The 20,915-nt window shown below is 44.2% G+C and overlaps 1 protein-coding gene across 2 annotated transcripts in view; it reads right to left on the reverse strand.

Annotated features, from left to right (window-relative positions):
• FAXC (failed axon connections homolog, metaxin like GST domain containing) overlaps positions 1–20,915 on the reverse strand; it is a 78,890-nt gene that overhangs the window by 38,281 nt on the left and 19,694 nt on the right. For both annotated transcript variants that reach the window (XM_049654046.1, XM_049654047.1), the window contains 2 exons: positions 19,993–20,189; positions 11,220–11,443 (listed from right to left, as the gene is read on the reverse strand). In XM_049654046.1, the coding sequence (XP_049510003.1) occupies positions 11,220–11,443; positions 19,993–20,189 (421 nt within the window). The remainder of the gene's footprint in view (positions 1–11,219; positions 11,444–19,992; positions 20,190–20,915) is intronic.

Below are 20,915 nucleotides of genomic sequence, written 5' to 3' on the forward strand. Positions count from 1 at the left end.
TGGAATCCTGAAATTTTAAACATAAAGTCAAAGACACACTTTTCTCAGAGGAAGAAATAGCTAGAACGCCCCCAGGGTAAAGTAGAGACCAGATCACTTCTGTCAGAATTATACCAACCAATCTGTGTTGCTAAATAAGCCGCAAAGATTTCTAAAAACTCTGTACCCATTAGCATTTGATTTTATTCTGCTAAAAGTCATTTTTTGTTGTTGTTGTTTTCATGAATAGCCAATATATTTGGACCCACTGAGTTAGCAACAATGAAAATGCAAAAGAAACAAGCCACAGTCTGGGTCCCAACTGCCTAGTCCCCATGAGGGCGCAAACACCTTGAGCAGGGCCTGGCCCCGCCAGCCCCTGGCTATTTAAGGATACCCCAGCCCCCTGGCCATGCATTCCTCCCTCCTCCCTCTGGAAGTCCAAACTTCCTGAAAACAAGCGCTGATGCCCATTAGTGGCCTGCAAGCAATTTAGAGTTACTGAAGAATATGTATAGACCTGTCAGAGTAAATCACTTCCACTTCAGGAGGTGAGTACAGGACTCCGGCAGGAACTTGCAAAAAAGCTTAGGCACTCCCTGAAACCCAATCAATAGAGGTAAAAACAGAATTTATGATTTCCAACTCAAAATATTACTATCCCTGCATGTGATTTTAACAAACCACCAATGCAAACATACGGAAGTTGTACTAGAGCCAAAGAAAAGCGTTAACTGTTATCTGAGCAGCCTGAGACCTACTCCTTTGCCTCTCTGACCCTCACTGGGCTTTCTCATCTGTAAAATAACTAGCTCCCAGGGGTGTGGTAAGATACAACATCTTGAAGATGCTGTTAAAAATTTTAAATGTATCTATGGGGCACCTGGGAGGCTGAGTCAGTTAAGCATCCAACTCTCGACTTTGGCTCAGGTCATGATCTCAGTTTGTAGGTTCGAGCCCACCTCCAGGCTCTGCGCTGACAGAGCAGAGCCTGCTTGGGATTCTCTCTCTCTGCCCCTACCCCACTCTCACACAAGTGCACGTGCACACTCTCTCAAAAATAAATAAACATTTAAAAATATTTTTAATGTATCTGTCTAAAATTTATCCACACAAAAAAAATCAGCCTACTAGATTTTCGACATGGAAAGAAGGAAAGACTGTGCGAAGCACCATACGCACACCCTACTGAATGAAGAAGGCTCGGTTTGTTCTGAATTTCCTCCCTTTTGATAGCTGCCCAAAGCAAGGCCCAGGCCCCTCTTGGGGACTCTACCCACCCAGTCCCTCCTCCCAGCACCCAGGTCGGCCTTTCTAACCTCCCTGGCTGCCCAAGATTAGATTACAGACACATTTTAGTCACTTGCTGAGTTTAAAAAACACCTTTCCCCAGACCCCCTCCCAGAGATCTGAATTATTTGGCCTGTGCAGCTGTGTTTTATAAGGTCCTGACGTGATTCTAATGCATAATCAGTGCTGAGAACCACTATTATGCTGAGTAGGCGACAGTAATTTGGAAAGGGTTTGGAAACTGCATTAGGAAACACTAATGCTTTGAGGTTCCAAAACATTCCCTTTAGTGTCTATTATTTTCTTCTTTTATCTGCGTGTTTCATTTTTCTAGCTAGATTGACAGACATAATTACTTCTTTTTCTTTTTAAAGCTTTTATTTAACTTTATTTATTTCAGGAGACAGAGCACACAAGGGAGGGGTAGAGGGAGAGGGAGAATCCCTCTTAGCATGGAGCCCAGTGTGGGCCACAAACCTACAAACAGTGAGATCATGACCTGAGCCAAAAAACAAGAGTCGGACTAACCAATTGAGCCACCCAGGCACCCCAGGCATAATTACTTCTATGTCTTTATTCCTCTGGCCTCAACATATGCTACATGTGTTCGTGTGTGATATATAACCTAATGCTTCTCATCTTTTTCTCATACCTGGTCCAGAAGGCTTCTCCAACCCATCACCTTCACTGGGAGGTATCATGTGTGGCTGCTGTGTCCCAGGTGGCTCTCAGCCTAGGCCTAAATGCCTAATGTGAATGGAGTGTTGTTTGCATAATATAATTAAACAGGGTAGGAAGAGCAGCTATTAAAATAGCCTATTCCCAAGCTCACTTAAAAACAAAATTTCCCTGTTCATAAACCTTTGAGTAAAAATAACTTCCAAAGAAGTGGAGGTTTATTGAAAACCAACCACTGTTTATAAAGTAGATTTAATAGCAAGACATATAAACACAGATCATTTAAGGGACCAGACCTTCAGAAGGCAGGAGAGACAGCCAACCAAAAATCACACACAGTCCAAGAGATCAACCAAAACTTGAGTGATCTCTATTTTGGCCTCTGCCTTGTTTTGTAGCTTGGAAAGTCACCTCTGTTCTCCTCTCTAGAGAACCAATATAAAATCATGAAACCATCAGAACCAGAAGGAGCCCCCCCCCCCCCCCCAGAGACCATCTCTAGTTAGAGATCTCACCGCCTATAAAAAGACTCCTCAGCTATCCTGACGGTGGTCAGCAAGCTCACCTTGGAATAATTCCAAAGAACAGCCACTCTTACCACATCACAAGACAAGCCCTTCCAATTCAGGACAGGTCGTTTTAAAGAGCCGCCTCACCCTGACTTGTAATCTGTGGTCGTTCCCCCATGTACACACTCCACCTTCTCCTCTGTACTCCTCCCCTCTCCCCAAACATGTCCATCATCTGCTGCAACACCTAAGTCACTACCCATTTCCAATATTTGAAAAAAGCTGCTATATGACCCATACATCTTGGCTTCTGCAGACCATCCTTCACCAGGATCCTCAAATTCCTTGCATGAAATTATTTTGAGACTAACCACCTTCCTAACCACCCTTCTCTGGATACACCCTAGTTTGACCAAGTTCCTTTAAAAGATGGATCCCAGGGGCACCTGGGTGGTTCAGTCGGTGAAGCGTCAGACTCTTGATTTCGGCTCAGGTCATGATCTCACAGTTCATGTGAGCTGGAGCCCTGCCCGGGCACCCTGCAGACAAGACCTGCTTGGGATTTGGAAAAAAAAAAAAAAAAAAAAAAAAAAAGATGGATCCCAGAACTTAACATTGAAACTCTCTGTTCAACGAACACTTGTTGAATGCCTAGTGGGTGCCAGGCACTCAGGCCCTAGAAACAGAAATAAAAACACCAGTGGAGCTGAGGAGACAGTCAAACCAAATCATTAAAACATTAAAAGAAGGTGCAGGGAGTGCTCTGAGGCAGAAAGCACCAAGTGCCTGGAAGCAAGGAACAGATGTGCCCGACACACTGAGAGAAAGACGCAGAAAGGTTTCCTTAAGGAAACAACTTTTAAGCTGAAACACTGGGTGGCATTTAAAAGGCTAGGTTTTTATTGGCTTCTTTGACAGTGCATCATACCTGCGGCATACTGAGAATGAAATCCACAAAAATCCTGAAGTCTCTTTTTCACACGTTTCTCTCCACCCTATATTTGTGGAATTCAATTTGGTGACCTAAGTACAGAATTTGACATTTATCCCTATTAGACTTCCCGTTAAGGTCCAAAGCTTTGATTCCTGGGTGTTTTTTTTTTTTTTATTATTTAATAAATAAATATGTGAAATGGTATGACTTTTGAAACTGTGGGACTCAACTCCAGAAAGTAGGTACTAGTTTTTATTTCTATCAGAATATGTCGTGCCTCCTTCCCACCCCCGCCAACATGCCACATTAAAAAACAAAACAAAACAAAACAGGGGCGCCTGGGTGGCTCAGTCAGTTAAGCGTCTGACTTCAGCTCACTTCATGATCTCACAGTTCCTGAGTTTGAGCCCCACGTCAGGCTCTGTGCTAACAGCTTGAAGCCTGGAGCCTGCTTCGGATTCTTGGTCTCCCTCTCTCTCTGCCCCTCCCCTGCTCATTCTCTGTCTCTCGAAAATAAACAAACATTAAAAAAAAACTAACAGAAAAAATAAAAACTTTGCCAATTTGATTGACAGGGCGGTGCCTCATTTGTTAACTTAAATTTTTCTGATTACCAGAGGTATTCTGAATGCTCCTCATGTATTCATTAGTATTGTTTTTACAAATTCTCTTTTTATGTCTTCTACCCAGTTTTCTCCTTCAAATATTCACTTTTCTTACTGATTTGTACAAGTTCTTCAAATAGTAACATTAATTCCTTGTCACATGTTGCAAACATTTTTCCAGGTTTTCATTTCAATTTTAACTTTGTTTATTGACATCCAAGAGGTTTTATTTTGCTCAAGAAACCTAGCGATTCAACTTTTCTTTTGTTACTTTTCCCTTTGGTACCATATTTAGAAACACTTTCCCAAGTTCAAGATTATATTAAAGTTTCCCATATTTTATCCTGACGCCTTGATGGTTTCAGTTTTTGCATTTAAATGCTTAATCTCTTTGGAATTTATTCAGGTGCATGAAAGAAAGGCAGGGGTACCGTGCTTATTTTGTTCCACATGGTTAGCCAGCTGTCCCAACACCATTTACTGAATTAATTTGTGTTTTTTTACCGATTCAAAAGGGCGTCTTTATCATATGCTTTGTCTCCACTTGTGTCCACCTCACACGCATCTGAGACTCAGCATACCCACACCCGAAATTCATGACCTTCCCCTTTTCTCCAGCATTCTCCAACTCTGAATGGTTATTTGTTCACGAAGTTTTCACGTCAAGAACATGGTTACTCCTTACCCCTGCCCTCTCCATCACCATCTCTCTCCCTGCCCACACACATATCAAGTCCCCAAATTTTAATCAACCCTGTCTCTCGAATATAGCTCTAATCCATCATTTTATGTCCAACTCTACACCATAGCTGTAATCCACAATGCCATCTTATTTTTCCTGGACCTCAAACGCCTCCTCACTGGGCCCCCAAATAAATCCACTCTTGGTTCCTCTGGCACATTAAATACAAATAAGGTCAAGCCACCTCCCTACTTTCAACTTGTGTTAGAACACAACCCAAGATTATGTAAGTGATATGAAGACCATGTGATCTAGCTCCTTCCTACCTCTACCTCATGCCACGCTTTGGTTCTCACACAGATTCTAACACACCAGCCATCTTTTCACTCCTTGAAGGCTCCCAGCTGCTCTTCGTGTCAGAGCCTTCACATGTGAAGTCCCTTCTGTATTCCATGCTAGCCTCCCATCCCACCCCGTTCCTGCTCCTCACACACATGCCTAACTCTGGCTTATCTTTCAGAGTCCAGCTGAAGTATCACCTCCTCAAAGAATCCTTGAGGAGGGGCACCCTGGTGGCTCAGTTAAGCATCCAGCTTTGGCTCAGGTCATTATCTTGGGGTTTGTGGGTTCGAGTCCCACATCAGGTCCTGTGCTGACAGTGCAGAGCCTGTTTGGGATTCTCTCTCTCTGTTCCTCCTCTGCTCATGCTCTCGCTCTCCCTCTCAAAATAAATTTTTTAAAACTTACAAAAAAAAAAAAAAAGAAATATAAAAGAGGCAGAAGGCGGGGTTTTGATGAGTTTTATGTCATTTTTATAACATCAAGTGCAATACCAGGCACATAGAATTGTACGGTAGAGAAAAAAATACTTGCAATATATTAGGTGAGGAAAAGACAGGTTGGAAAATTATGTGCGTGTATGTGTGTGTTTTCAAAAATACATATACGTGACTCAAAATTACACACATATATACTGGAAAGACATGCACCAAAATGACAACTGTGGTTAGCAGTAAGTAATAAGATTACAGTGACAAAGTTTCCTTCTCAGTGTTCTTCTGAACCTTCCCAACTTTCTATAATTACTACTAAATTTAAAACTCAGAGGAAATGTTTTTTTAGACTTGTTTCCCCAAAAACAGTGCTCTTTTTTTTAATATATGAAATTTATTATCAAATTGGTTTCCATACAACATCCAGTGCTCATCCCAAAAGATGCCCTCTTCAATGCCTATCACCTACCCTTCCCTCCCTCCCACCCCCCCATCAACCCTCAGTTTGTTCTCAGTTTTTAAGAGTCTCCTATGCTTTGGCTCTCTCCCACTCTAACCTCATTTTTTTTTCCTTCCCCCCCCCCCCCATGGGCTTCTGTTAAGTTTATCAGGATCCACATAAGAGTGAAAACATATGGTATCTGTCTTTCTCCAAAACCAGTGCTCTTAATGGAGTTGTGTTACGTACAAAATCTGTGGCAGTGATAATGATAATAGCTAATACTTATTTAGCATTTTTATGTGCCAAACGCTATAGAAACTACATTACATAAATGCTTATTGAGTCCTCGTACTCTATGATGAAGGCATTGTCCTGACCCCCCTTCTGCAGATGAAAAAGTTCAAGTTGTTCATGGGAAGTCACACAGCTGCTAAGTGTGTAGAGTCCAAGATGCAAACCCCGGGGATCTGACTCCAGAAATCCTTCTCTCATAAACTACTTCCCAAAAACCTAACCTTTCTGCTCTTGATTTGTACATCTTCCATGCTTTGTTAATTCTCACCCTTTGGGGAGGGGATAGAAATAGACAATATATGCACTTCTTGCATGAGATGAAAATCAGGCATCCACTACATATGGTATCTCTGCTTCAAACACACCCACCTTCCCAAAGGGGACATGGGAACAAGCAGAACCGAATGGAGATTAGCACTGACCACTAGGCAATCCTCCCCCCATTACTGGCTCTCACAGCACCACAAGCCTCTCTTTCCAGCCCTCATCACAGTTGCATTTTACATTTGCTTGTTACTTGACTGCTTACTATGTGCCAGCTGCAATTCTGAGCACTTTACATGTGCTTCTTTTCACCATTATGGCCCCCATTTTATACATAAGGAAACTAAGGCCTAGAGAAGTTAAGAAACTGGCCCAAGGTCACAAAGCTAAGAGGCGATGGAGGTAAGGTTTGACCTCTGGCTCTAGAGGCATTGCTCTCAAATGAATGAATGAAGGTATGTTCTCCATTTTCTAAAAAACCCTCTATCTCTTATTAGGATGGCTTAATTTTATTTCTGTAGGTCCTGAATATTTCTCATATATCATATTTCTAGTATTTTCATTTTTTATTATTGTAAATGGAAATTTTAAATATTTTCTAATTGGTTATTTGAGATATCAAGATGTTTATATGCTTATTACTTTGTAAACTTTTTATCATTTTATTTTATTTCATCATGGTAAGTGTACTCTTTAATCCCTATTCCCTATTTCCCCCATACCCCCACCCACTTCCCCTCTGGTAACCATCAGTTTGTTCTCTATAATTAAGAGTATGTTTCTTGGTCTGTCTCTCTCTCTTTTTATTTCCTTTGCTCGTTTGTTTTGTTTCTTAAATTCCACATGAGTGAGATCATATGGTATTCATCTTTTTCTGACTTATTTCACTTAACACAATACTCTCTAGCTCTATCTATGTTGTTGCAAATGGCAAGATTTCATTCTTTTTGTGGCTGAATAATGTTCCATTATATTATGGAAACTTTTTATCCATTCATCCACTGATGGACACTTGGGCTGCTTCCATAGTTTAGTTTTTATAAATAACGCTGCAATAAACATAGGGGTGCATGTATCCCTTTGAGTTAGTGCTTTTGCATATTTTGGATAAATACCCAGCAGTGCAGTTCCTAGATCACAGGCTAGTTCTATTTTTAATTTTTTTGAGGAACCTCCATACCGATTTCCACTATGGCTACACCAATTTGCATTCCCACCTACAGTGCAAGAGTTCCCCTTTCTCCACATCCTCACCAATGCTTATTGTTTCCTGTGTTGCTAATTTTAGCCATTCTGACAGGTGTGAGGTGACATCTCATTGTAGTTTTCATTTGTATTTCCCTGAGGATGAGTGATGTGGAGCATCTTTTCATGTGTCTGTTAGCCATCTGTATACCTGTAACTTTGTAAACTTGTCGAACTCTTTCCATTAACTGTAATTTTAATTGATTCTCCATTATTTTAGCTATATAATCTCTTCATTTCTAGAAATAAAAATTCTGTCTCCTCCTTCCCAACATGAAGACATTATCTTTTCTCAACTAATTTTTATTGTTTAAATTTAATTTTTTATTTTTATTTGAATTTAATCAATTTTTCAAACTACATCCGTAGATATGTACTGCCTATATTTTAGTCTCTCTCTACCACCTACCCCCTCAGGCCCAAGCCATTCACTATGACACCAACAGAGCCACTTTTCTAAATCACAAATATGGCTCTTTCTCTCTTATACTCGGAAGTCTGTACCACCTTCATGTTTTCTGTATGATAAAGTCTCTCAGCATCATTATTACTTTTTATAAGGTGACCCCAAACTACTTTTTAATCTTCATTTAGACCATGATTCCAAAATCCCCCTCATTCATGATCCCTTTTCTCATGATTTCCCCAAATGGTCCTTCCTTATTTTCTTCCTTGGGACAACCATTTACTTTCTGGGGCCAACATGACTGCCACCTCTACTCTGGCTTCCCAAGCTTCCCTGTCATTTCATCCCTGCTCTTGCCATGTCTTCAGAGCACCACACATAGACCTCTGTCATGGGACTTGTCACAGCCCAACTTGAACATGGGTACTTATTTAGAGCAGAGGTCAGCAAATTTTCATGGAGCATCAGAAGGTAAATATTTTAGGCCTTCTGGGCCATATTTGATCTCTGTTGCATTTCCCCCCCCCCCCTCACATTTTAATAGTAAAAACGAGTCTTAGCTCAGAGATGATTAAATAAATAAATAGACAGGCCACCAGCTATGGGCCATAATTTGCTTATTTCTAGTTATAAGCTCATCTCTCCTAGTTATAAGTTCATCTCTCCCACTGAACAGGTATCAGCTATCTGAGAGAGGGGACAATCTCTTACTCATTTTTGTATTCCCCAGCTCCTGCCACATAGAAGGCGTTCAATCCTTGAAGTCAATTGAACTGAAACATCAATAATTAATTTCTCCTGATGAGTCAAATACATCCCTGGACAATTTCCCCAAATCTTGAACTACCTTAACAAAAGTCATTATGCATTTTCAGTCTCTTAGGCATCTTAAAAGTCAGCTATATCCCCAGGGGAGGGGGGAGGTAATGCTTTTTGCCTTGTTTAGTAAGAAAAACTCTGATGTTCAGCCAAAGAGCCTCTCCCTCCCCAAAGGCAGCAAAAGTGCTTCTCCTATAGAGACTAGGCTGCTCCCGGGGCCCCCACACAGAATAGAACTCCAGCAAACTCCTTCTTGTCAAGTAACTGAATCAATTTCTCATTTCAGGAAATCATCTAGACTTGATGCTGTCTGGAGTACTTGCCAGGTACCCACCCTAGCCATCAACAATAGATCTACCTCCCATCTCACCATAATTGGGGAAGAAGGATTTTGCTAACTCATTAAGTGCCAGAGAAACATGGATAGTTACCATTACTCTTTTTATTTTATTTTATTTTTGAAAGAGAGAGAAAGAGACAGAGCCTGAGCGGGGGAGGGGCAGAGACAGGGGGAGACACAGAATCCAAAGCAGGCTCCAGGCTCTGAGCTGTCAGCACAGAGTCCAACGCGGGGCTCGAACCCATGAACTGTGAGATCATGACCCAAGCCAAAGTCGGACACTTAACCGACTGAGTCACCCAGGTGCCCCTGGTTATCATTATTCTTATTGCTATCACCCTGCTCCCCTGGTTCTCCCAACCAGACAAAGTTCTCCAGAAACTGATGATCACCACCTCCCTGGTTAAGAAACCAACACTGTTAAGTTTTTCTTGAAGAGCAGCACTTTATTGGCATAATCTCTGTCTTAACTTTGAGAACTCAATGCCTGGCTTGCTGGGACTCCTACAGCATGAGCTAGAAAGGAAGCTGAGAACAGGGAGAGCCATACTAAGGAGAAAATGGCCCACTGCATGTCTGCTCTGTGAGGCTGAGAGTCCAGTACTGTTTCCACGGGAACAAGGCAAACTTGAGGCTAATCGCTTCATACCTACAGCAGGCAAGCCCCTCTGGGCCCAGAAAAGCAAAGAACCAGAAGATAACAGGCAGCGTCAGTCTTCAACCCAGGCAGTGCTTTTGAACGTCTGTGTAGAGCAGGAGCCAACAGCAACCCCCCCCCCACAAGACAAAGGTGGCAGAGAGCTGGCCATGCTGTTGGGATCCTCCCCCTGCAGGCCAGGGTTCAAAGGAGGACTCCAGGTCTTATGAGCATCTGGAGTGCAGAGCAGGGAAGGAGCCAGAGTGAAGTCACCCTGTAGGGGGCAGGTTATACCCAGCAAAGGCCCCAGTTCCTGGAGCACCAGATGGGTTTCAACAAAACAAGCCCCAAACCCCACTTCCTAGAGGAGATGAGGAACCCAATGTGCTGTAGAATGGAGGGGGCCAAAAGACAGTTAATAAAAACCCATGTCCCCCAGGCAAAATAAGCAGTCGCATAAGACTAGGTCCCATGACTACTCACACAGAGGGCTTGGCTCCCTATATGCACTAGTTGTCTGCAGGAGAAACCATCATTTCACACACAGGAGCGTCTGAATTCAAATGACGTGTTTACTAGCTGACATAGTTAAGACTCAAGCTCTGCCCAGTACAGAATCGCATCGGCCCAGCCACCTCCAGTGTCCAGCAAGGTGACAAAGGACACATAACTCCACTCTCGGTAGCCTCAGCTGCCCAGACCTACGCCGCTCCAGGCTTCTCTCTGAGGGGCTTCCCCAGCACAGTTCGACCCACTGTGCGCAGTGAACGCAAACTCAGAAGAGTTACGACGTGCTGGTAAGAGGAGGCCTAAGATTACAAACGCGAAACGTGAAAAAGGACTCGGGGCACGTGCACGAACCTGCGCCGCCGGCCTTTCTAGTAGCTTGAGGTCCCCGGGATACACAGTTGACGCTTCAAGCACGCGTGCTTACAAGCAGCCCTTTCACCCTGGCCTGTGTACACGTGAACGAGCTTCCCTGCCCAGAACCGCCCTCCGCTCACAACACGCGCGGAGACGCCAGCGGCGTTTCCGGCCAGGCAGCCGTGCCGCGCCACGTGCTACGTTCTCTGCTTGCAGGTCCCCCCGCACGAGACTGTCTCGCCCTAGCGACTGGGAAGAGAGACGCTCGCTCCTGGAAATGAGGCGATCTGGTTAAATGGCGAGGGGGGTGGGGGGTGGGGGGGACTGCAGCCTCCAGGTGGAAGCAAAGAAACCAACCAACCAAAATAAAACTTTAAATCAGTACGCTAACAGTGCGTTACTAATCATGCAAAAAGCAAGGATAGAAAACATAGAATATAGAAGGTGTGGTACGTTACCCAAGAGCCCTGCCAAGGACCGCATGTCCTTCTCCATCAGCATGTAAATCTCCTCCTCCGAGAAGCGGCCAATGCCGTGGCCGTGCATCTCGCGCTTCACAATTCCTTTCGTTATGTGGCACACGACCCACCTCAGCAGGTTACTGAAGGGACCGCCACCACTAAGAGAGAGCATCTTCCGGGTCTCATTGAGATTGTCCACCCACTGGCAATAAGCTAACGTCCTGGAATTGTGTGGAAACAGGTTACTACCGGGCATTAGATACATGTCAGCTCCACAGAGTCCATTTCCAGGGAGTGCGTCAGAAGTTCGCACGCTCCGGAGGAAATGAGTCAGCGCAGCTTTTACAAAGAGCAGCGTGCATGGCAGATATTACCACAGTTTCTGGTCAGGGCCTAGACCTCGGGTCTGGAAGAGAAACTAAAACAAAGCCAGGTAACGATGCCATGCTACAATGCCACCAAACCTCTCTTGGCACCCGCCCTCAGATCCACGCCCCTCACCCCTCCCCCCCCAACACCTCCCAAGGCACGCTTCTGCTTCCTCTGAGGCAACCCCTCAGAAAATACTAGAAACCCACTACAACAGGCTTTTAGGTGCGTACCTACGGGGACCCCAGGAAGGAGGCACAGTGACTGCGGTGCTGGCTTCACTCTCTTTCTTGATCTAAATAATGGATAGGCAGGTATATGCTCTGTGGTAATTAATTAAGCTGCACTTTTGTAATTTGGTGCAATTTGGGAGTGCATTTTATATTCTACAGAGTCCAAGAGTTTTTTAAAAAGGAAAACTTTCGCCTTTTTGACAGAGGATTAGGGAGTAGGTAGACCTGTCCATGTTTATTATAAACTATATAAATTATAAATATTACGTATAGGATTTGCTCTCCAGAAAGTCAACTCTGCTTCAGTTTGTTTCTCCAGGGCTCTTAAAGCGAACACAAACACCAAAGGAACTTAGTTGAGTTGTTTTTCCCATCTGGGTGATGCTCGTGGCCAAACGCTCCCGTCCAGGAGTTCCCATGTTCTGTGCACAGACAGCTAAGCAGCTACCCGCTGTCGGTGCGGTGTGCTGGCTGCAATACTCAGGCCGACACTGATTTTGTTCTTGGAACTTGTGCAATTGCAGGACTGTTTCTACGGCTAATAAAGCTGGTAGATAGAAATTAAAACGGTTTCCTGCTGAAGGCTGAGAAAAGTATAGCTGTGAGAGTAGAGACATAAGATACTTTAGTTTTTCCCCATAATGAGCAATAAAAGATATACTGGTAGTCATCTCTACTCCTAGTGTTAGTTGACAGAGCAATGATGGCCACTTTGGAAAAATATGTTTGCAGAGAGAACACAAGGAATCGTAATAAATTATAGCTACTTTTCTACCTCGCCTTTTTAAAAGAAAAACAGAGTCCCTTAAATGTTGATCATTTTATATAATTCTATTCTTTCCCATCTTCTTTTCTCTACAAAAGGAAGAAACAGAAGATTTCTGTAAAAAAATTTTAAGCATTCCTGATTTTTACTGGAAAAGTCCTACAGCCAATTTCAACATACCCTTTGTACTGTAACCATAACTCTTCTTTAGTACCTTTTTAAAAGTGCTTAGAAATCTTGTTAGAAAGCTTTGGGTACTTCTTTTTGTAAATTTCTCAAAATAAAGTATTGAGTCAGGGAATGGATTTTGCTGAAAACAGGAAAAAGTACATTGCAATGGTAAGTAACGAATATGTACAGTCAGAGCAGTCAATGGATCCTTTGACATAAAAGAATCTCACATTTACTCTAGTAAACTCTTTATAAAACATGAAAACTAAATGCTTTCCTATTTGTTTTTCTTTTTACACCTGCAGTTATTAAGGTATACATTCTCACATTCCATTAGAATAACTCAGCACTTTGATTCTAATTGTACTAGATTGAAATGCAATAAAAGGGCTATGGCATCCTTGATTATTTTGCAAGTCCGTGATCTGAGAATAAAACTAAATTATCCCAATAAGTGTGACCAGGTAATAGCATCCAGGAAGCATCTAAAGAGTAAAAATGAGGAATATGGTGGCTCTACACTGACAGGTTGATCTGGAAAAAAAAAAAAAAGTACCTTCTTTGTAGACAAATTACACAGGTTTTATGATAAGCATAATTGGTCCTGAAGGATGAACAGAAGCTCACCAGGCAGAGCAGAGGGAGAGGGAGAGGGAGAGAAGGAGTGTGTGTGAAGAGCACTGGCCAGGGGATACAGGAGGCCTGGGGAAGCCTGTAAGAGTAGAGGCTGGAAGGGTGGGCCAGGACCAGATACGGACAGGCCTGAGACAAAGGGTGCTGAACTTTATTTTGGAAGCAAAGTTTATCCACCGAAAATTTTAAGCAGATAAGAAACGTAATCGATGTGTCGATGGAAGTGGAGAAACCACCGGTAGGAAGGCTGCTTAGAAGACTATGGCAAGACCCAAGAACTAGACCAATGGCAGGGGTGGTGGGCGGGTGTGGGGGGTGTACAGGGAATGCAGAGGAGAAACCCCGAGATATGAGAAAAAGAGTCTGTTGACCAATGGATTAGGTAAAAGGAGAGATTAGGTATTTTCTTTCAGGCTGATGGTTTGAGAGGATGATAATGCCATTAACCTTTATAGGCGGGCACACATCAGGTACAGATTTAGGTGATGAAAGATGCATTAAGCTGTTGCATTTGAAGGTCCCATGGAACCCCCAAGTGAGAATATCCAGAGGTTGAGAACTCAGGAGACAGGTTTGGATTCAAGATAGAGAATTTGTGGGTGAGGGCATATCAATGAGAGTTCTAAAGCCGTCAGAGGAAAAGGGGTCACCTAAGGAAGTTTCTAGGGTAAGGAGTGGTAATAGGGCATCCACAGTTCAAGGACCAAGATAGAAGGTGAAAACGCCAGGCTGGAAAAATGCCAGCTTGGTGAGAAGTAGAGACACTGCTTTCTTGGAGATGGAGAGAAGGGAAGTGTCGCAAGACGTGAGGGGCTGCAGAGAGGTTCAGAGTTCCTGCCTAGTGACTTCACTTTCCTCCATAGAGCAGGAAATGGGGGCATGGGCACAGGATGAGGATGCAGTGATGGAGAGAGAGCTTTGGATGACTACTGGGTTCGAGTAGCAGATGGGGTTGGAAGAGGCAGCTGTTCTAGGTCACACAGCTAAGCTGGTAGGAAACCCTACCAATGCAATGGTGTAAGGTTCTCTTCCTGCCTTAGCGTGTTGAATGCAGGGCACCGTAAAAGGAACAATGGGTTGATCTGGAAGTCTATAGCTAGAGGTAACCCGAGAAACTGTCTGGTCTTCCTCTGTTCTCTTTCCCACCCTGCTCTTGGTTTCTTTCCTCATTCACTCCCTGTGCCCAATACTGTAGGCCAGTGTCAGGGAAGAGAAGCAGAGGGCCAGGCAGGCTCTATAAGGGTCAACCCCTGTGAAGTGGGTACAAACTTTGAATACCGAAGAAAATGGGTAACTCACAGATTCCTGAATCAATCATTGCAGGCAACAGACCTCATTTACACATGCTTCCATGTCATTACAACCAAGAATCCACCTCCTCCCATAACCAAGCTTCTGGCAAACTATTGACACTTGACGGAAACCACTCTCCTCCAAATCAACGATACCTCCTTCTTGCAAAATCCAAATAAAGACTCTTTCTATATTTATCTTTCTTGAGCTTTCTGCAACATCTGGCACTATCGGTGTCTTTCATAGAAGAGCCCTCCCTCAGCTTACGTCGGTTTCTACTGCTTTTCCTGCCCCCTCGTGCATATTCCTGAGATTTTCATCGCTATTCCTCCTACCTCTTACTCCACACTTGTGGGGTGATCTAATTCACACCCCGATTTCAAACTGATGACTCCCAAACCCATACCCAGCCCAGACCTTTGTCCTGACACCCAGGGATCCATGTGAGGCGTCCTCGGGAGCTGCAAACCCACATTTCCAAAATCAGACTCATCAGCTTCCTTCCCTTCAAATCTGCTTCTCCTCGCCCAAACCTGAAAGAATCCCAGGTGTTGTTCCTCACTGCTCTCTGTCCCTCACTCCTGACAGCCAGTCCCCCCTGTGAATTTGCCCTTTTCTCCAACTCAATTAGCACATCATCCACCACAGGTCTCCTGACATCCCTTCAAGGCCCTTCAGAAACCCAATTGCCCCAAGGCAGCCACAATGAGCTCCTAAAACACAAATCTAGTCATATCAGACTGCTTCTCAGAGTCCTTCATGAACTCCCCATTCCTGAGCTTGCACACCAGCCCTGCTCCCACAGTCTGACCCAGGCCTGGTCTGGCCACTCTCTGGCCTCATCCTGTTGTGTATGCTGCTACTCTGCCTGGATATCCTAATCTTCCCCTGCCACCCAGCCCCTTCACCCACCACTCTGACTGTCCCTAGCTTCTGTTGTGACACCGTGTCCTCTGGGAAGCCTTCCCCTCATCACTCCAGCAGGTGCTGGCTGCCTTTCCTCAGTTCTTCAAATTCTACCCCAGCACCAACCATTAGGATGGCTCAACGTCTCCCCCAGCCTAAGAGTCACCTGAGGACAGAGATAGCATCTGATCACCTTGCTTCCCCACCACCCCCTCCAGCATGGAGCCTGGGCACAAGTAGTCATTCATTAAGTTTACTGAAAGAATGAACTATTGATTGAAATGTAAAAAAGCTTCACTTCTGAGCCAGCTACTGCCAAGTAGTGTTTCTATGGGGTGACAATATTTAAACAGAAAGATGGAAAAAGAGAAATGCCTTTGAAGAATGAAGAAGGGGCTGACATGTTCCCTTCTGAGGTCTGCGTCACTCTCCACTGGGAAGAAGCCCACTGCACAAGGATTCATGAATCATTAACTGGAGAGGGCAGGGAGGGCCAATGTGGAAACTAGACTAGGCTGAACAATTAAAATAATTCATCATTCTGAGAACCTCTTTCAAGAAGTTGATACTCATTTTCTTTATCGCAACTGATGTATCTGATCTCTTCTGCAAAATGGGGTCAAGGTTTCTTTTGAAGATTGATTAGCTTAGTCGGAACAGAAGAATAAACACTGTTCAACACTTTTAAAGGAGCTCAAGAGGCCAGGAAAGAAGAACTGACCCTGCTGTTTCCATGAAGATATCTCTCGTTATAACCTAACATGAGGCCTTGCCCATAGCAGAAACGATATTAACCTGTGGGAAACTACACACCATAGCAAACTACCGTTTGATGAGTGAGTCTTTACATGTGCCCTTCCTGACCAAGAGGATGGCTTTCTCCATGTCCTGCTACATCCCTGTCATCTTTTGCTTGTCTTCTGCATGCATGAGGGTGCAGGAGCATACGACCAGCTTCTGTGGCTTCACCGAGTTGCATAGGCACTAGACTCTAAGCCCCTCCAAACAGGACCTCTCGCTACATCTAAAATGGGGGTAAGGGGAACAGGGAAGAGGGGGACACATCAACCCAGTTGTAATCAGAGAGAGAGAGACTCCTGGCTTTTAGACAAGATCTTGGGTAAGTCATTTTCGTAAGGATCCTACCTCCCCCAATCAGTGTAACTATACCAAAAGCCAAACTCAGAATTTAAAAATCATGGCCAACCTAGAAGAAAAACTGAAATCCCTGTTCTAATGCCTCTATTTTAACGGGTCAAAGTGGGATGACTAGATGGCTTGACCACAGTGCCCTGCACACTTCCCTGTGGGTCTGGAAGACTCTTAACACACTAGTGTCTCATACAAAAGCAGCTGCAGTGTCTGTTACCAAAACTCAATGCCATTCCACTGACTTGACCACGTGTCTCTCATACTTCCCTTTATACCAACTTCTTTGCGTTGGATCTAACGTAAGCATCCAGTGGAACGAAGAGGATAAAAACCTGTCTTCTTCATGTCCAGTAATAGTTTTATAATGCAAGTTGGACATGCTTGTATGGATTTCAAGTGCAAGAAAGCCCACTTTGATAGCAGAGTGTGCTTACTTGAGCAACGCTGAAGCAGAGCCTCAGAATTATGTGATGGTATTTACATAACAATGCCAGCTTGCCATTGTCTTTGCTTTTCAGAACATCATACCTGGAGTACTTTTATAGTTTCAGACCAAAATAAACGTATCTGAAAACTTCAGATAGTTTGAATCAAATTGGGTCAATTGATTTCCTCCCCTCCACCGCTGTAAATACAGACACAGCCTTGGAGCTTGCTGAGTGTCAGGATTTATCAAGTTCTCATGAAAAGCTCATACTTGTAGTATTGTCCTACATACTATGGGCCATTCCTTAGGCCGGCCCTGGTTTCTACGGGTGCACATCTTGTGTGTGGCCCTCAGACAAGACAGGGGAAGGAGAGGAGCCTGAGGAAGACTGTCCACAGACTCTCTGCCTCAGGCATGTTCTTACCGGAGCGACAGGGGTCTCTTCTCCATTGGGATTTAGAGCTCACGGGAAAGCCCGTTTGAGGTCTCCTCAAGGCGAGAACATGGCTAAAGGTTAAGAGACCTTATGAAACAGAGGAAGGCTTGTTTTTCCTTCTGCTGGTAGGGACCAAAGGGGATTGAAGGAATTAGGCATTTGTCTTTGCAAGTTCACTGGATATTTGTATCTCAGTCAAGACCTGACCTTCTACCTTCACTATTTCTTCCTCAAATTAACCTTTGAGGAGGCACACATGAGAAACAGTAGCTAACCTCCTCCCCCCCCCCAAAAAAAAACCATACACTATAATTAAAGAGTGGATCAGAAAAGCAAAAGTATCCTTAGAAGAGTCTACGTATGACCTAAGCAACTCCCCAAGCACTTGGGTGTTTATGGTCCATAAAATTCAGATTCGTCCCCATCAGGGTACCACCTCCCAGCCCACACCCAACCCTCCCCTACCGAGAGCTGCCTCCATCAAGTATTAGCTGGCGCCTGTGCAGGGAGAGAAGGGGAGGGAAGAGCAGAAGGTGAACTTCTACCGGGGAGCAAACATATAAAACATCTGCACGCCCAGAGCAAAAAGCAGTGACAGGTGGTACTTGGGAATCTCGCTGGATCAAAGCCTTTCTAACTGGAATATACACTTTATGAACCACTACAAAAATCCAACGGTTGTAGCAAAAGTACAATAAAAATGTAAGGTGACTTTCAGCCTCTTTCAGTCAGCTCACAAAGCGACAGCTCTCCGCATTAATGGGACATCAATCAAATGAGATTCTCTGGGGGCTGCATCAAAAGAGGGCACAGAGGGTCAGGGTGGCCCTGTGCTGTTTCTTCATTTCCCTCAACTGCTGCAAAGTGGGGACCAGAACCTGGCAAGCAAGTGACACGGGCTCTGTGCCACAGGCTTTTCCCTGAGGCTAAGCACACCGCATGCAGTCATCCATTTGGCCCATCGTGCAACCCCTGCACTCTTTAAGAGGGGAAGTCCAACGGTTCTTCACAGGTTTCAAAAGGAAAACACCTGGGTTCATTCCGGGAGAGGAGTCTATGATGACTTCCATGCTAATCGGCACCCCTGCCTCCACTCTCAGCCTGGTTCCCCCTTGCTCCCACCCCTTTCACCTCCGCAGGAGAGGGGGAAGAGAAGTGGTTGTTTCGGGTCTGCCCTGGAATCAACCGGGCAGGAACTGCAAGCAGAAAGAGGAAAAGAGAAGTCGAGAGTCACTTCAAATCCAAGACAGGGGACAGCAAGTTTCCATTTAGAAAGAGAGCTGAATTGATGAAATAGGAAGGTAATGGGGAAGAACTTGTCTAATCATCTCCACGCTGAGTGTATCTCTCAGTGGAGGACGTAAAAACTACTGCGTGAGCAAGTGACCCAGGAGTAACAATTAATGCCAAAAAAAAAAGTGGGCTTCATGATTCTTAATAAAACCTTTGGAACAAGGTAAGTTTACAGAAATCAGAGAGAAAACTTCTCTTATCCACTGGAGTGTACAGAAAGGTACAAAAACTCCAGAAAATGGATGAAGGGAAAAGAAAAAAAAAAAAAAACCCGCATGACCATGACTTTGTAAACCAAGAGGAACCGCACCTATTTAACTCACGTGTCACAGCCAGCACAATGCCACATGCAGAACACAGACAACTCATCAACACAGACAAGGAAGACAACCTAGGAGCCAGCCAGTCGGGGCAAAGACACCCAGAAAGCAGTACTGCAGTTTATTTCTGGAACACGAGAGAAGCTCTTGTCGTCTCAGGAAAACTGGCAATAATTTTACAAAGCTTGAATAATTTACTTCACCTGAGACTTCTATCCTGACTTAGTCTTCTGTTCCCTCCTCTGGGTATCTGATGTAACTTTGTTTTAATTCGGCAGTTTGTGGTAGTAAAGGGCAGAATCCATTGGAATCCCTTCCTCACCTCAATGAGATCAGGGGTCAGCAAACCACAGCTAGGAAGATATTACGTTTTTAAATAGTGGGGGGTGGGGGGGGGTTCCAAAAGAATAACATTTTGTATTAAATGAAATTTCAAATGTCAGTGTTTTCACTGCTTTAGCGAAACAGAGTCACGTTCGTCATCTCCACGTCGTCCATGACTTGCATCACAGTGACAGAGTTTAAGCAGCTGCAATAGAGCCACGGCCTGCTCAGCCTAAAAGAGGTGCTAGCTGGGCCTCTACAGAAAATGTCTACCCCTGGTCTAGAGACCTAGACACTTAATGGTCACAGCTTTGACCCCAAGTCAGTCAGAATGTAGAGAACTTTGAAAAGGCTGGGGAGTATCTGAGAAGTGCAACAGAACCTGGGCTTCCTCCAAAGGCTGGGGACAGGCCCTGGGCTCTCACCCAGCACGCCCGGGGGACTCACCAGTAGAAGTGTTCCTCCACCATCTTGGTCACTGCTCTGGAGATGGCTCTTTCATGAGGGCCAAGGTTTTTGTTTAAATTCACTCCCAGTTTCTCTTCCAGAAAGTCAATTATGAATTCTGTGCCAGAAACTTTCTCATGATTATATTCAATCCAAGGCATTTTCCCTTGAGCAGAGAGCTTTCCACCAAAATAATTCTGGGCAGAGTAAATTTGAAAAAGAGAAAAGCAATGTTTTGTTTAAATTTCACTGTATGATTAACAGAAACAAACATTCCAACCCTATATTGGTTGGAATATATATTGGTCTAGTGATGAGACCGTTTAAGTAAATGAACTCAGCACATAAACTCTTTAAGGCAATAAATAGTTACTCTTGGAGGAAAAAAAAAAAAAAAAAAAAAGGATTTACCTCACATGAAGATACTACTTTACTCCCACAGATTTTATCCAGGGCTCTGGTATATTGTTACAAAAAAGACCAGAGAGCAGAGGTAGTGTTGAAATGAACCTGGTAACAGTTGTCCAGTTACAATGCATGAACAATCCACAAATGCCAAAACAAGTAAATAAACCATAATGAGGCTGGCACTGACCAGGCTGGTAACCAAAGACCTCATCTGAAACCCAGCAGCTCAGGCCTGAGTAATGCTTAATACCACTACACTGCAAACAAGTGGTCCCAGAAATTATAACACTTGGGTATAACAATGTGTATCCAATTTACTCCTCAACTCCTGTGCGGGTTAAAATGTAGATTCCTGGGTCCCAGCCCAGACCTCTGCAGCAGAATCCTGGGAATGGGGCCCAGAAATCTGTGTTTGTGATAAGCTCCCCTTTGATTCACACCCATGCTAGAATCTTACAGCATCTGGCAGGATGTAGTCCCAGATAGGGGCGGAGTGGGCAGGGCGGGGGGGGGGG

Source organism: Panthera uncia, assembly GCF_023721935.1.
Source record: "Panthera uncia isolate 11264 chromosome B2 unlocalized genomic scaffold, Puncia_PCG_1.0 HiC_scaffold_24, whole genome shotgun sequence".
In the NCBI taxonomy this organism is placed as follows: Eukaryota; Metazoa; Chordata; class Mammalia; order Carnivora; family Felidae; genus Panthera; species Panthera uncia.